The 14917-nt window shown below is 44.3% G+C and overlaps 1 protein-coding gene across 2 annotated transcripts in view; it reads left to right on the top strand.

Annotated features, from left to right (window-relative positions):
- LOC114201719 (uncharacterized) overlaps window positions 1-6561 on the top strand; it is a 51813-nt gene extending 45252 nt beyond the window's left edge. For both annotated transcript variants that reach the window (XM_028094547.1, XM_028094546.1), the window contains exons 8-10: window positions 978-1172; window positions 3547-3693; window positions 6297-6561. In XM_028094547.1, coding sequence (XP_027950348.1) covers window positions 978-1172; window positions 3547-3693; window positions 6297-6352 — 398 coding nt within the window. In that variant the 3' untranslated portion in view covers window positions 6353-6561. The remainder of the gene's footprint in view (window positions 1-977; window positions 1173-3546; window positions 3694-6296) is intronic.
- Window positions 6562-14917: the final 8356 nt, after the last annotated feature.

Genomic DNA, 14917 nt, shown 5'->3' with positions numbered 1-14917 from the left:
CCACCCAGGCGCCCCGGGAATTACACTATTTTAATGTGTACCCTTTATAGACTAAAATGCTTTTTTTGAAGCTGAATTTCCTTTTGAATCAGATTTTTAATATATAAATAGGATGACTTCTGTATAGATAGATTGACTTGTGGGAAATAGTTTCTGTTCCCAGTCAATTTACTTTTGTGATTCAGAGTTTCAGCTTGTTAATTGATACATTTGTAGATTATCTTTTAAGTATATGGTAAACATAAAGAAGTAGTTCCTAATCTTGAAGGTTGTAAAGAGCATTCCAGTTATGAGCTAAACTCGTTAAAATGGTGACTTTTCAGTTTACTTGTTTTGAGTTGAGTAGGTGAGAAGAAATAATAATCACTTGTCCCTGTGGGGAAACATAGCTGAACTTCTAGGGCCATGTTAAAGCTTTAAAGAAATCATTCATCTTATAAAATGTAGAATGTATTTTATTTTATTGAAGATTTTATTAATTTATTTGAGAGAGAGAGAGAGAAAGCAAGAGAGCAGAGAGAGAGAGGGAGAAGCAGCCTCCCCACTGAGCAGGGCTCCATCCATGGACCCTGAGATAATGACCTGAGCCGAAGGCAGACGCTTAACCGACTGAGCCACCCGGGTGCCCCGAATGTATTTTTTTTTTTTAATTGTACTTACTTTCTCAGGGTTGGGGGGCTCATAAACTTAAAAGACAATAGGTTTTTTTTTCCCTGAGTGCTTATGTAATTTATTAATTAAGTATAATTGACATATTCTGTTACTTTCAGGTATACAGCATAATGATTTGATATTTGTATATATCATCTAATGATGACTGCAACAAGTCTAGTTAACATCCTGTTTCTGTTTGATCATAGAAACCTCCAAGTCAGAAAAATAACGGTCTTCCCTGAATTCCCCGAGTTGTTCCTTGTGCAGCTCACCAGCCTCTGCAGCAGACTTCTGGTGACAATTCATTTTCTTCATTTTTCCAGGCTTTGAGATGCTCAAGTCTTTGGCTAGCAGTGATCATTCCTCATTTCAGAGCAGGAATACCCCTGTCGTGGGCAAGCCGCCTCCACTTCTTCCAACCCCTGGAAAGCTGTCCTTCTCGGGCCCTCATCTCCCCCTTCCTGCCAAGTCCCCATTGTTAGGGGACAGACCAGGAGGGGCTCTCCTTCCACCACCAGGTCAGTGCTTCCCTCCAGGAATAAGAGCTCGCAGTGGCTCCGAGAGAGCAGGACAGTTTAGAGCAATTGCAGTGTTCGTTGGCATATTCTCAGTGAATGCTAAGATTTCGGAAGACCAGGGGAGATACCTGGGGTTTCAGTGGGTGCCATTTCTCTTGAGTGAGTTGCCTAAGTTTAAAACACGGGGGAAGTGTAGAGGAGCTCTCCTGTCAAGGTTGGAGGCCGCATTGAGGATGGCTTAAATGGAGTTCCCTTAATATGCACTCTGAATTCCATAGTGTTTTCCAGGCTTTTCTGAGTAGTTGGCATAAACAGTATCTGACATCTGCCTAAAATGAGGTTATATTACTGTGGACTCCTTCCATTGTAAGTGACAGGGACCTAACTCAGCTTAAAACAAGGAGACCTGACTGACTTACATAACTGAAAATCCCCAGAGTTGACTCACTTCCAGCTGAACTGGATCCTGCTGCTCAAGCCTGTTCATCAGACATCCATCTCTTCCCTCTGGGAGGAGCCTTGGGTGTGGCGCTAACCACTTGGGGTACAGAGTTCCAGTCAAGCCCAGTGTCCATTATGCCTCTGGTTCCTGGGGTGTCTGGTGTCTGAGCCTTTTCTGCCTCTTGAGGATAAAGAAGTTTTTTTGTTTGTTTTGTTTTAAGACTATCTGAGAGAGAGAGAGAATGTGCACGCGTGAGCAGGGCGAGGAGTAGAGGGAGAGGGACAAGCAGACTCCCTGCTGAGTGTGGAGCCTGACACAGGGCTCGACCCCACGACCCTGAGATCATGACCTGAGCTGAAATCACGAGTCGGCTGCTTAACTGACTGAGCCACCCAGGTGCCCCAAGGGTGAAGAGTTTTAACTCGTCTGTAGGCACCTAGAATGCAGCTTCCTCTACTTAGTCCTTACTCCCCCTGTTCCTCATCTTCCAAATATTTGTTCCTACACTCCTGTCTCTTCTCCTGTTCTCCTTGTGTATTAACAGTGGGAGCAGAGAAGAAACTGGCTGAGCGTGTTTTCAGTCTGCCATGTTAAAGACAAAGATGGCAGTGAAGACTTTGTGGAAAGACGGCTTTTCTCCTGGGCCTTAAATAAGATTTGGACCTCGGATGCATTTGTCCCTAAGAGTCAAATATTGCTTTGGTCTTTTATGTGAGCAGGGATCATTTTAGCCAAAACTCTTTTTAGCGCAGTATTTCCACCTTGACTATTCTTGTGGATCAAAAGAGAGGGGATGGGTCCTCTTGCTTTGGTTGACGTACTTGTGTGTCTTTTGTTGGCAAAGTCAGTCTGTGTTGAAGATCCACAGCCCTAGGGACGAGCATTTCTGTGCCCCCTCCCTTTCTGACCTGGTGACCTTTGGGATGATTGGGAGTATAGTTTCAAGTTTTCTCTGTTCCCGTCACAGCCTGGGCTTTCCTGCTACCCCGTGTTCCTTCCTTCCCTTCTGCTGCACTCACCATGCTCCCCTGTGCCTCAGCCCAGTCCCTTGGTCTACCCCTGGGCATTCTTACCACCTGGTTCCTGTGAGAAGCCAGTGAGTTAAGAAGAGAAGGGCTCAGCAGGAGATCTTTTTGCTCTTAATTGCTTCTTATCCTTGCCGAAAGTTTAAAAACAAAATTCTTTCAGACCCTCAGAAAGGGCTAGGTGCTTACTTCAGGGCATGACCTGTGAAAAAAGTGCCCTGTTCAACAGGATGAGGATAGCAGGGCGGATTGACTGCCCAAGGGAGAGTGACAGGGTGCTGGCCATGACTGTGTCCAGGCCAGTGTTCCGGGGGATGGATGTTAGATTCTCAGGAACAGAGTGCTTCAGGTGTGTTATGGATCTGCCTCTTTGACCTGTCTGGGAACCTCACTGCTTCTGATGTTTGAGAAAATATATTCCAAGTGTAACACAACATTTGGAACAAAACCCACTTGTGAAAAGGTGAAGGTGAGAACCACGATGTCAAGACACGCATGCACGCATGGATTAGACAAAGGGTTTGCAAACTTCTTAAAGGGCCAGATAGTAAATAGGTTTATTTTTAGTGTTTACAGGTCAAGAAGCAAAGTTAAGGATATTATGTACATACTTATATAACCATTTAAAAATGAGAAAACCATCTCAGCTCACAGGTCGTACCAAAACAGACAGCAGGCTGGATTTGGCCCCCAGACTCTAGTTTGCCGGCCCCTGGATAAGCACTGAGGCCTAGTCTGGGCCCAGAGAGGACTTGGTAGAGCTCGGAGGAGCTGAGATTTGTGTGTGGCAGGTGCTCCCTGCTCAGCCCCTTTCTAAAGATTAAGGAAAAGTCCCTTTGGGGAGAGCAGCTGGAACCAGGTTCATCACGTATCTTCCTGTTTATGTTTTGGTTTCCATTCTCTGCAGGATTGGGCAACCCCAAAGGTCTGTTTGCCCCCCTGCTGCTTCCAGCAGCCCCTTCCAAGAGATCTATTCCTTTGGGATGCCCCCATCCCAAGTGTGCCAAGCGTCCACTACTTGGGGAGAAACCAGGCCTTCTAGCACCACCTCCAGGTGAGTAGCCAGGTGAGCTGGGAGTGGCATTCTAGGCCCATGCTGTCCAGTGGAACTTTCTGCTACAGAGGAGATGTTCTACAGCTGTATGGTCTACTATGATAGCTGTGGGGCACGTGTGGCTATTGAAACATGGCTGGTAAGACTGAGGAACTGAATTTTCAGTTGTTTAATTTTCAGTTGTTTAATTATAATTAATTTAACTGAGTATCACCACATAGTAATTATATAGTAGTCACCTGTGGCTAGTGGCTACCTAAATGGTCAGTGTAGTTCTAGGCTACTGGATGTGGCAAGAGGCTATAGCAGTAGGCAGGAAAGTGTGTGATGTTTTTACCATGTAGAAATCTGTTATTTCCTAGTCTTCCCCCCCACCCGGCCTTTAAAGCTGCAAATGTACTTACAAAGGGAAATATGTCTCTAACATAAATGGACGTTATTGTCAGTTGCTGTAAAATAGAAGATAACCCTAATAAAGAGAACACAAAAGAGTATTCCTGCCAGAAACTATTGCCCGTCTCAGTCTCTGAGCTGAAGGCTTGCTCTCCCTCTGGTTAAGAAAGGAGATTACTGAGGGTCAGGGAGGTGTCAGTGGAATACCAGCACTGTTAGAAACTCGGATCTCCTTGACTATGACTCTTCAGGAGGATTGCAAGAAGTTGGCAAAGGGAGAATCTTCTCACGAGGTTGAATGTCATGTACTTATGTGCCTGTGTATCGCTGACGTCAGTCAGAGGTGTGCACTTTGTTTCTGCTTGGCTCAGGGAGATGCACAGCCTCCCCTGCTGCCTGGCAGGAGGACAGGGACCTGACCTGTCAGACTTAAGGTGCTGACTGATTGATACGCAGCCCTAGCTCCAAGGCTGCACAGGAAGAGAGGCTTTGCCTCTGTCTTCCTCCCCAGTGCAGGCCTGAACAGATCTCTGGTGCTGCCTTTCCTCCTGTATGGCTGGGAGAGATGAGGCCAGACGCCCCCAAGCTGCCCCCAGCCCCTGCAAGGCAAAAGGGTGGTGGTAGGAGCTGAGATGCACTCTGGCTTGGGTAAGGCAGCCAAGCAGGCATTGTGCTGACTTCATTTCTAGGCATTCAGGCTTACTGAGCCCAAGTAAAGGCACTGCCCAGACTTCCTTTTGGTCACTGTTCTTTTTTGAGATTTGGTGCCTAAGCCCCAGCTCTTAGGAAAGTAAGCCTTTGTCCCTCTCTGCTCTTCATGCAGGAGACTTTTTTCATGACATTTACTGCCATTTTAAAGTCTCAATCCTTGGGGCACCTGGCTGGTTCTGTCGGTTGATCTCGGGGTCATGAGTTTGAGCTCCACGTTAGAGGTAGAGTTTATTTTATTTTATTTTTAAGATTTTATTTATTTATTTGAGAGAGAGAATGAGAGACAGAGAGCACAAGAGGGAAGAGGGTCAGAGGGAGAAGCAGACTCCCTGCCAAGCAGGGAGCCCGATGCGGGACTCGATCCCGGGACTCCAGAATCATGACCTGAGCCAAAGGCAGTCGCTTAACCAACTGAGCCACCCAGGTGCCCTGGAGGTAGAGTTTAAAGTGAAGTTTCATCTTCTATGTTTTAGTCAAACATAGTTTTGCAAGATATACATGCTGTGGTTGTGGTATAAAGGATGTGTGTTTATAAAATGGTGGCAAGACATGGAACAGACGTAGGTTTGTGATTGCTACCCTCCTGGGAACCTAGACAATCTGTCTCATCTGAAGATTCTCATCTGACAGACCTCATTTTGGGGAAATTTCGAGAATTTTCCTTACCCCGAAGATGGCCCTCTCTGGCTCCTGAGGGCCCTCTCAGCCCCAAATTCCAGGACTAATAGAGAAAACCTTTTTAAAAAACACGAGTGAAAACGTGAAGCATGCCTATACAAGGTATAACAGTAGTGGGTACCATGCATTGAGTTCTCAGCATGTGGCAGGCATTGAGGTAATTTCATTTAGTCTTCAAACAACCCTGCGAGCTACGTAGTGAGATGATCTCCCTTTTCCACATGAGTTACCTAAGCCTCAGAGGGTGAGGAGCCTGGCCAGGGTCACACAATGGTGTCTGGTGGGGCAGAGACTGCACACCAGCCATGGGACTCCATGCTCTGTGCTCTTACCCACCACACGGTCCAAAAAGTTGTCGAGTTTTGCTTGGATTTCAGCCACGTCCTTCCATTCACAGTGGAAGGACTGCAGACATTTTGAGGGAAGGAGTGGTTGCAGGGCTGCCGTGAAGCCAAGAGCTGGTGTTGGAGGAAGTTGGGTGTTAGGGTGTCTGGAGGGGAGAAGCACCAGGATCTCCTGTGGTTAGAGAGGGACCTTTGGGTGAAGTGTTTATAACTCAGCGAAGGTAGGGATGGGGGCAGGTGTCCCCCAGTCCTTTGTAAGATGAGGCCTAGTGCCAGGCACCAGGATTAAATGAGATTATATGCACGAACAGCTTTTAAGATGCCCCAAGCATGGCACAGACGCTGCTGTGGCTGGAGCTAGGTCCGTGTGCTTCTGCCTGCAGAGGTGGGCGCGGCTGGAGGGCCATAGGCCCACTGGGTTCTCTGCAGACCCGGCAGGGCATGTACATTGATGCTGCTGGTTCCTCCTCTTTGCAGTTCTTCAGTCAGTTCTGCACAAGCAGACGGTGCAGCCCGCATCTCTGCTGAACTGAGGAAAGCTCCCGGAGCCAGGAGAACAAGACTGTTGCCCAGAGGGCGGCTTCACCCTCCTCCAAGGACCGAGGCCCATCTGACCTGCGGCACTGGTGTCCAGGCAGCGGGTATGGACGTGCTTCCCTTCTGCCTGATACGTGGTCCCGTGGAAACGTGCTTCCTGGTTGGAGTCTCTGCCAAATTAGAGACGTGTGGAAGGTCATTGTTGTAGAAATTGGATCTTGAAGTTGTTCGATTATACACATACTAAAATAAAATAAAAACTTGTAGCTTTTGAGTACTGGTTGCCGCCTTTTTAAGAACTTGTTATTGTGGAATGATTTTAGATTTATAGAAAATTCCCAGAGATAGTACAGGGAGTTCCCTTTATCCAGCTTCCCCTGATGTTGACATCTTATAAAACCATGGTACCTTTACTGGGAAATTTGCATTAGTACAGTAATTTCACTATATTGTACACTTGATTCGTATTTTACCAGCTTACGTCATTTTTCTGTTTCAGGAAGGTACCACATTCCATTTAGACTCCTTTGACTTCATTATGTTCCAGTGTTTTTATTATGAAGCTTTTAAAGTATACAGAAAATTTGAATGACATGTATAGTGAACACCCATATATTCTGTATCAACAATTGTTAACACTCTGCCATTTCTTTTTTAATTTTTTTGTATTTTTTTAAAAACTCAAATTCAATTAATTAACATATAATGTTATTAGTTTCAGCGGTAGAGGTCAGTGATTCATTAGTCTTATATAATAAGCAGTGCTCATTACATCACGTGCCCTCCTTACTGTCCATCACCCAAGGGCGCCTGGGTGGCTCAGTTGGTTGGGCGACTGCCTTCAGCTCAGGTCATGATCTCGGTCCTGGGATTGAGCCCCTCATCGGGCTCCCTGTTCGGTGGGAGACCTGCTTCTCCCTCTCCCACTCTTCCTGCTTGTTTCCTCTCTTGCTGTCTCTCTCTCTCTCAAATAAATAAAATCTTTAAAAAAAAAAATGTCCATCACCCAGTTCCCCCATCCCCCCACCCCCCTCCCCTCCAGCAACCTTCAGTTTGTTTCCTATGATTAAGAGTCTCTTATGGTTTGTCTCCCTCTCTGATTTCGTCTTGTTTTATTTTTTCCTCTCTTCCCCTATGATCCTCTGTTTTGTTTCTTAAATTCCACATATGAGTGAGATCATGTGTTCATTGTCTTTCTCTGATTGACTTATTTCGCTTAGCATAATGCCCTCTAGTTCCATCCACGTCATTGCAAACTGCAAGATTTCATATATATTTTTTTATGGCTGCGTAATATTCCATTGTGTATATATACCACATCTTCTTTATCCATTGATCTGCCGATGGACATCTGGGCTCTTTCCATAGTTTGGCTATCGTGGACATTGCGGCTGTAAACATTGGGGTACACATGCCCCTTCGGATCACTACATTTGTATCTTTTGGGTAAATCCCTAAGTAGTGCAATTGCTGGGTCGTAGGGTAGCTCTATTTTCAACTTTTTGGTGAACTTCCATACTGTTATCCAGAGTGACTACACCAGCTTGCATTTCCACCAACTGTGTAAAAGGGTTCCCCTTTCTCCGCATCCCTGCCAACATCTGTCAGTTCCTGACTTGTTAATTTTAGTCATTCTGACTGGTGTGAAGTGGTATCTCGTTGTGGTTTTGATTTGTATTTCCCTGATGCTGAGCACTCTGCCATTTCTTAAGTTGTACATATGTCTGTGTAAATAAAATTTCTTTGTCTATTATGAAAGTAAGTTGCAGAGTTCATGACATCCTACGTTTAAATACTTAAGCCTGTAGCCTGCATCTCCTAAGAATGGGAACATTCTATATATAATTATGATACTGTTATCACACCTTAAAAATTAATAATTCTGTAATATCTAATACCTGGTTCCCTGATTTGAATTTGCCCATTTGTCCCCAAAGAGCTTTTATGGCCTTAAAATTTTTTTTTTATTTTTAAGTAATCCCTACACCCAATGTGGGTCCCAAACCCCAAGATCAAGTCTCACACTCCACTGACTGAGCCAGCCAATGCCCCTTTTGTGGCCTTTTTTTTTCTTTAAACCAGGATTTAATTAAAGTTTGTACTTTACATTTGTTTTCGTATTTTGTTTTAAATACTATATGCGCCCCCCCTTTTTTTAATTAAGTAGGCTCTTCACCCAGTGAGAATCTTGAACTCATGATCCCAAGATCAAGATTCCCATGCTCTACCTACTGAGCCAGCCAGACGCCCACATTTGGTTTTTATGTGTACTTAGTTTCTTTTAATCTAGAATAGTCTTCTTATACCCCCCCATCTCACCCCCCAGTGATACTGTGAGTCCAAGCCACTTGTAGAATATCCTACATTCTGGATTTGTCTGATTTTTCTTCATGGTGTCACTTGACTGTTCTTCTGTTCCTTATATGCCATTTCTTTTTTAAAATTTTTTTTGTATCCTGGAAATTTGGTCTAGAGGCTTAATTAGATTCAAGTCCTACATTTTGGCAAGGATATTTCATAGGTGGTGCTAATTTCTATTGCCTTGTATCGTAAGGCACATAACAGTTGTCCTGCTGGGAATGCTGCTATGCCTGGTCCCTTGGGTGAGGTGGTGACTACCATGAAGCAGGTAGGTTTTTCCCTTGAGGCATGATGCTTTGGCATGAAGCAAATGTCCTGTTCCCCAACAACTTTTACCTTATTGTTTTAGAGTCCATTGATGATTCTTGCCTGATTCAATTATTATATTGGACCCTCCCTTTTAATTGAAGTATAACATCTCAAATGTTAAGTTTACTGAGTTTTATTTTATTTTATTTTATTTATTTATTTATTAAGTTTACTGAGTTTTAAAAATTGTATAGACCCAGGTAATCAGCACCCAAAACAAGGTATAAACATTCCCATCACTTTAGAACATTCCGGGCATTCCCTCGTCTTTCCCCAGTCCTTTCTGACTTCTGTCATCTTAGTTTTGTCTTTTCTTTTAGTTTATGGAATCATGTAGACTTATTGTGGTGATCATTTCGCAATGATCACTATACAAATACTGAATTGTTGTGCTGTACACCTGAAACAAATGTCAATTGTATGTCAATTATACCTCAGCAACAAAAAATAAACTAGAAATACTTTTTATAGATACTCAAGTAAACTATTTCCAGTGGAGGTTTTATTGACTTCCCTTCTCCAGTGTAGAAGGATCCAGTTTTGCTTTGATTTGTACATTCATTTCAATACTTCTGATTTAAAAACGTGACTGTAGGGGCACCTGGCTGGCTCAGTGGGTGGAGTGCGTGACTCTTGATCTCAGGGTTGTGAGTTTGAGCCCCACGTTAGGTGGAGAGATTACTTAAAAAATAAAATCTTGGGGCGCCTGGGTGGCTCAGTCGTTGAGCGTCTGCCTTCGGCCCAGGTCATGGTCCCGGGGTCCTGGGATCGAGCCCCGCATCGGGCTCCCTGCTCGGCGGGAGGCCTGCTTCTCCCTCTCCCACTCCCCCTGCTTGTGTTCCCTCTCTCGCTGTGTCTCTCTCTGTCAAATAAATAAAATCTTTTAAACAAACAAACAAATAAACAAATAGAATTTTAAGGGGCGCCAGTCAGTTAAGCCTCTGGCTCTTGATTTTGGCTTAGGTCTTGATCTCGGGGTCCTGGGATCAAGCCCCACATTGGGCTCTGTGCTCAGCTCAAAGTCTCTCTCTCTGCCCACCTCCTGCTCATGCGTGTGCACATGTGCGTGTTCTCTCTCTCTCTCTCTCTCTCTGTAAAATTAAATAAATCTTTTAAAAAGAAAAATGTGGCTTTGTTTGGATTGTTGTTTTAACTGGTTGCAACACCTTACTGGTTTCCTCTTTAATAGTGATTTGAATAAAATCTTTAACACATATTTATTTTAAAAAAGCAGAATCCGGCAGTCTTTATTTTATTGAGACTAGCTTCTTTTGCTTAATAGAACGCTCTAGAAGTTCACCCTTACCGTTAACATGAGCCCATAGCTTGTTCCCTTTTGCTGCTGAGCAGGAGGTCATTGTATGGATATGCCACAGGCTGTCCATTCCCCTGATGATGGAATTTTGGGTTGTTTCCAGTATTTGACTATTATAAGATTGCTTATAGGGGGTCCTTTTGTAGACATATATTTTCATTTCCCTTGGGTAAATACTTAGGAGTGGAATTGCCGGGCCATAGGGTAGACGTATATTTAATTTAGTAAGAATTGTCAAAGTGGCGCTACCATTTATGCAGCCTCCGGCTGTGGCTGAAAACTCTGGTTCTTCCATGCCCTCCCTCACTCTGAGTGCTGTCAGTCTTCCGGAGGACGATGAAATGTTTGTCATTATTGTTTTAGTTTGCAGTTCATTGATGACTAATAATATTGAGCACCTTTTTCACTCTTTATCTGTTTAGGGAATGGGCTAGTGAAGACTCACAAAGGCTTTTTTGTCCGTGTATTTGTTCCTGAGGGCTGCCGTTTAGTAGTAACAAAGTGCCACACACCGTGTGGCTTAAAATAACAGAAATTGTCCCACAGCCCTGGAGACTAGAGGTCTGAAATCAGGCCAGGCCAGGCTTACTTCCGAAACCTGTTAGAGACAATCCTTTCTTGATTCTTCTAGCTCCTGGCATTTGCCAGGAATCTTTGGAGTTCCTTGGTTTGTAGAAGTATCGCTCCCAATCTGCCTCTGTTGGCATGTGGCTGTCATTCCTTGTGCATCTCCACGTGGTCTGTCCCCTGTGCATGGTTTTTCCTTCCACAGCTTTAAAAAGAAACCTTTTCTCCCCTTTGTCTCAAGGCATCTCCTTGGATGACATGAACTTGTAAGTCTTGTCCTGCCTAGTTTGAAGGCTTACATCCTGGCTGGGGGTTTCTTTGCTTGCTCTGTTGACATTTAGTGTCGTGCCCTACCAAGTGGGTGACATGGGGCCACTTGGAAGCCCTAGTCAGTGCCCACATACCAGGTGGTAGAGGGACAAGAGGTTGAGAAACTCATCCCTGTGGAGCCCTTGTGTCCTGGCCTGTGGGTCTGTGCTGCTGGGTTAGTCACCAAGCCCTCGTCCCATCTTCACGAGACTTCCTTAGGGGCGCCTGAGCCCTCCCTTGCACATAAATATACATAAACTTTCGGGAGACCGTCAGAGCTGTTAGATGAATCACTAGCATCTACAGGGGAGAGACTTTATTTTCTTATAGTGACGTAAATAATTTAGTAGAACAAGATTAGAACAGTAACTTGTGTGAAGGTTTTGAAGACTGTATATTTCTTAAAAGCACAGATTTTTCTGAAGTTGGCATATTCTTTTTTAAAAATTAGTGTTTTAAAAAATAGATGATACACACACACAATACAACATTCAAAAGATACAAAAAGTAAACAGTAAAAAAATAGAGCTCCCACTTCTGTTTCTTAACTTAGTATCGGGTTCTCACAGATATTTATATAGATATTTATCCACATGGAAACAAGTGTGTACAGATGCACTCAAATGGTAACGTCCTGTAAATATTATCTTACCTCTTTAGTTTTTCCATTATATCTTTTTTTTTTTTAAGATTTTATTTATTTGACAGAGAGAGACACAGCAAGAGAGGGAACACAAGCAGGGGGAGTGGGAGAGGGAGAAGCAGGCTTCCCGCTGAGCAGGGAGCCCGATGCGGGGCTCGATCCCAGGACCCCAGGATCATGACCTGAGCTGAAGGCAGATACTTAACGACTGAGCCACCCAGGCACCCCTAGGTTTTCCATATCTTGAAAATGATTGTATTATTGCCTCTTTTTAACGATTACTTATCATTCTGGAGTATAGACTTGCCTTAATTTCATCAGATCTTATCGATGGACAGTTTAGGTCATTTCTAATCTTATGCTGCTTAAGTTTATAGCCAGTTTCAAATATTCCCAATTATTACTCAATAGGAAATGACAAAAGTGGGTTTCTGCTATTAGGAGTGTAAAGAAAACTCATGTGAATTTTACAAATAAAGTATATCACTTTGGCTAAACACTTAATGCTTATCTTCAGGCTATCACTTAGTAGGATAGGATCATATTTGGAAAGGTGCAATGAGGTATACTTTCTGGCATTACATTAGGAAATATGGGGTATAAAAAATAATAATAATAAATAAAAAATAAAAAAGGAAATTTGGGGTATAATGATAAATGCTGGTTTATCCCACATTGGATTTTGGACAAAAAAATGTTCAACTTATAATACTATTTTTTCTACAGTCTGCTAAATAATATTTTTATTTTCCACCTTGGTCTGTGATTTTTGTTTCAAATCCCTTGGGAACAAAGCAGGTCTGTCTGAACTCTTGTGTGAGCCAGGACAAGAACCTGACTGAAGGCTTTGCCCAGATTTTTCAGGCTATGCGGGTATATTAGTTTCCTCTTGCCATGTAAAAAATTACCACCAACTTAAGAGCTTGAAACAATTCACATTTAGTGTCTTGCAGTGTCCATGGGGCAGGAGTCTGGGTACAGGTTAGCTGGGTCCTGTCACCAGACTGAAAACAATGGATGAGCAGAAGTGGGTCTCATCTGAGTCTCAGGGTCCTCTTCCAAGTTCACGGGCTATTTCTTATTTTTGTTTGTTTGTTTGTTTGTTTTTTAAAGATTTTATTTATTTATTTGACAGAGAGAGAGACAGCAAGAGAGAGAACACAACCAGGGGGAGTGGCAGAGGGAGAAGCAGTCTCCCTGCAGAGCAGGGAGCCCAATGTGGGGCTCGATCCCAGGACCCTGAGATCATGACCTGAGCTGAAGGCAGACGCTTAACAACTGAGCCACGCTGGCGCCCCTTGTTTGTTTGTTTTAAAGATTCATTTATTTGAGAGAGTGGGTGGTGGGGTGGGGGCAGAGGGAGAGGGAGAGAGAGAATATTGAGCAGACCCTCCACTGAGGGAGGAGCCCAACGTGGGGCTCAGTTCCACAACCCTGAGATCATGACCTGAGCTGAAATTTGAGAGAGAGAGAGGAGAGCGAGAGAAAGAGAGCACAAACGCGGGAGGGGCAGAGGGAGAGGGAAAAGCAGACTCCCCACTGAGCAGGGAGCCCGACTTGGGGCTCGATCCCAGGATCTGGGATCATGACCTGAGCCGAAGGCAGACACTTAACCGACCAAGCCACCCAGGCGCCCCTGGGGGGCTTCCTTTTAAAGTGCTTGCCTGATGATTAGGTCAGGCCCACCCACCTAGGATAATCTCCCATTTGGTGAACTCAAAGTGATCTCCCATAATATTAATTGGTCCCACCTACACTCAAAGAGGGGATTATGCAAGGCATGTACACCAGGCAGCAGGAATCTTGGGGGTCATCTTAGATTTCTGCCTGTCACAGGGGGTGTTTGTGAATTATGAGTGCTGCAGTCATAGGGGAGGTGAGTTAGAATTGTTACACCTTTTTTCCTATACAAAGAGTTAGTAATTGGGCAATAATGAATCTTTACCTTTTTATGTGAGACAGTCCCTAAACCCCAGTGGATATGTGAGCAATTCTGCTCGTCCCCACCTTGATTGCGTCCATTTTATTCAAAACCACTGGCTTTTCAGAAGGGATCTCTCCTATTAGTATTCTGTTTCTCTCTTTCAACCCTAAAACATCATGTTTTTTCCTTACAAGCCAACTATCTGGGCTGCTAATGGTTTTCAACTCGGTTGTCCAGCAGCAGGAAGGAGTCCTCTCACTACAAAGCTGTACAGCAAGAAGAATCACAATGCTGGAAACTTATTTCCCTTCACCACCATCCTCATGTACCCTCTGGAATTCTTTAAACTCTTAACTCTACCTCTTTCATAGGTCTTAAGGATTCTAGCTTTGGGGGCTGGTGTGGGGAAAGCCCTTTCCATCAGTCTATACGAACCGCCTCTGAACTTGTGCTTGGGGCGCAAATCTGACCAGTGCTGCCAAAGGGAAACTGCGGAGCATAGTTAGGATGCCCTCAAGGAAGGATCACTGGGCAGTGAAGTTCAGTTGCAGATGAGAAACTGCAAGTGGAAAAAGCCTCCTGTCTCCAGCAAGAGAGAGAACAGACGTCTATAGACTAAAAGGTGAAGGTGGTTTCATAAGGGAAATATAACGCAGGATCCAGCCAGAGGAAAGTAATCAACCTTTAAAAGCAGTTGAAGAGGTTGCTTTTCTGAATGGAGAAAAAGTCTGCATGCTAGAACCATCATCGGGTCTCATGGCACCAAACTTCATCCGGATTTTTGCATTCAGAGGAGGAGGGGCAGCTTCTCTAGGATTAGAAGCTGGTACCCAGGGAGGGTGGTGACAAAGCGAGGTGCACTGGGATTTCCTTGAGTCTGGGTGCCTGGTGGAATGCATTGCGCTGCTCTGTGAGCACTCAGGAGAACAGGTAGACTGGCCTCTGCAAGCAGGACTCACTCCTTTGATTTCCAGCACGTTTTCCTGTTTCCATGGATGGCGTTTTCGTGCCCCAGTTTTCCAAGCTTTAATGTCTTAAGTTCTCACTTGCCTTGAAGTCTTTCCTATGGGGAGTGGGCTCGTTGTCCGAAGGACAGTCTGCCCTTCGTAGAATCCTACTTTTTCTGGTTTTTG

This window comes from Eumetopias jubatus, unplaced genomic scaffold, assembly GCF_037043125.1.
Source record: "Eumetopias jubatus isolate StellerSeaLion01/CBP00866 unplaced genomic scaffold, mEumJub1_p1.0 scaffold_10, whole genome shotgun sequence".
In the NCBI taxonomy this organism is placed as follows: domain Eukaryota; kingdom Metazoa; phylum Chordata; class Mammalia; order Carnivora; family Otariidae; genus Eumetopias; species Eumetopias jubatus.
The sequence above is the reverse complement of the archived record's forward strand: the minus strand, read 5'-3'. Positions and strand labels throughout refer to the sequence as shown.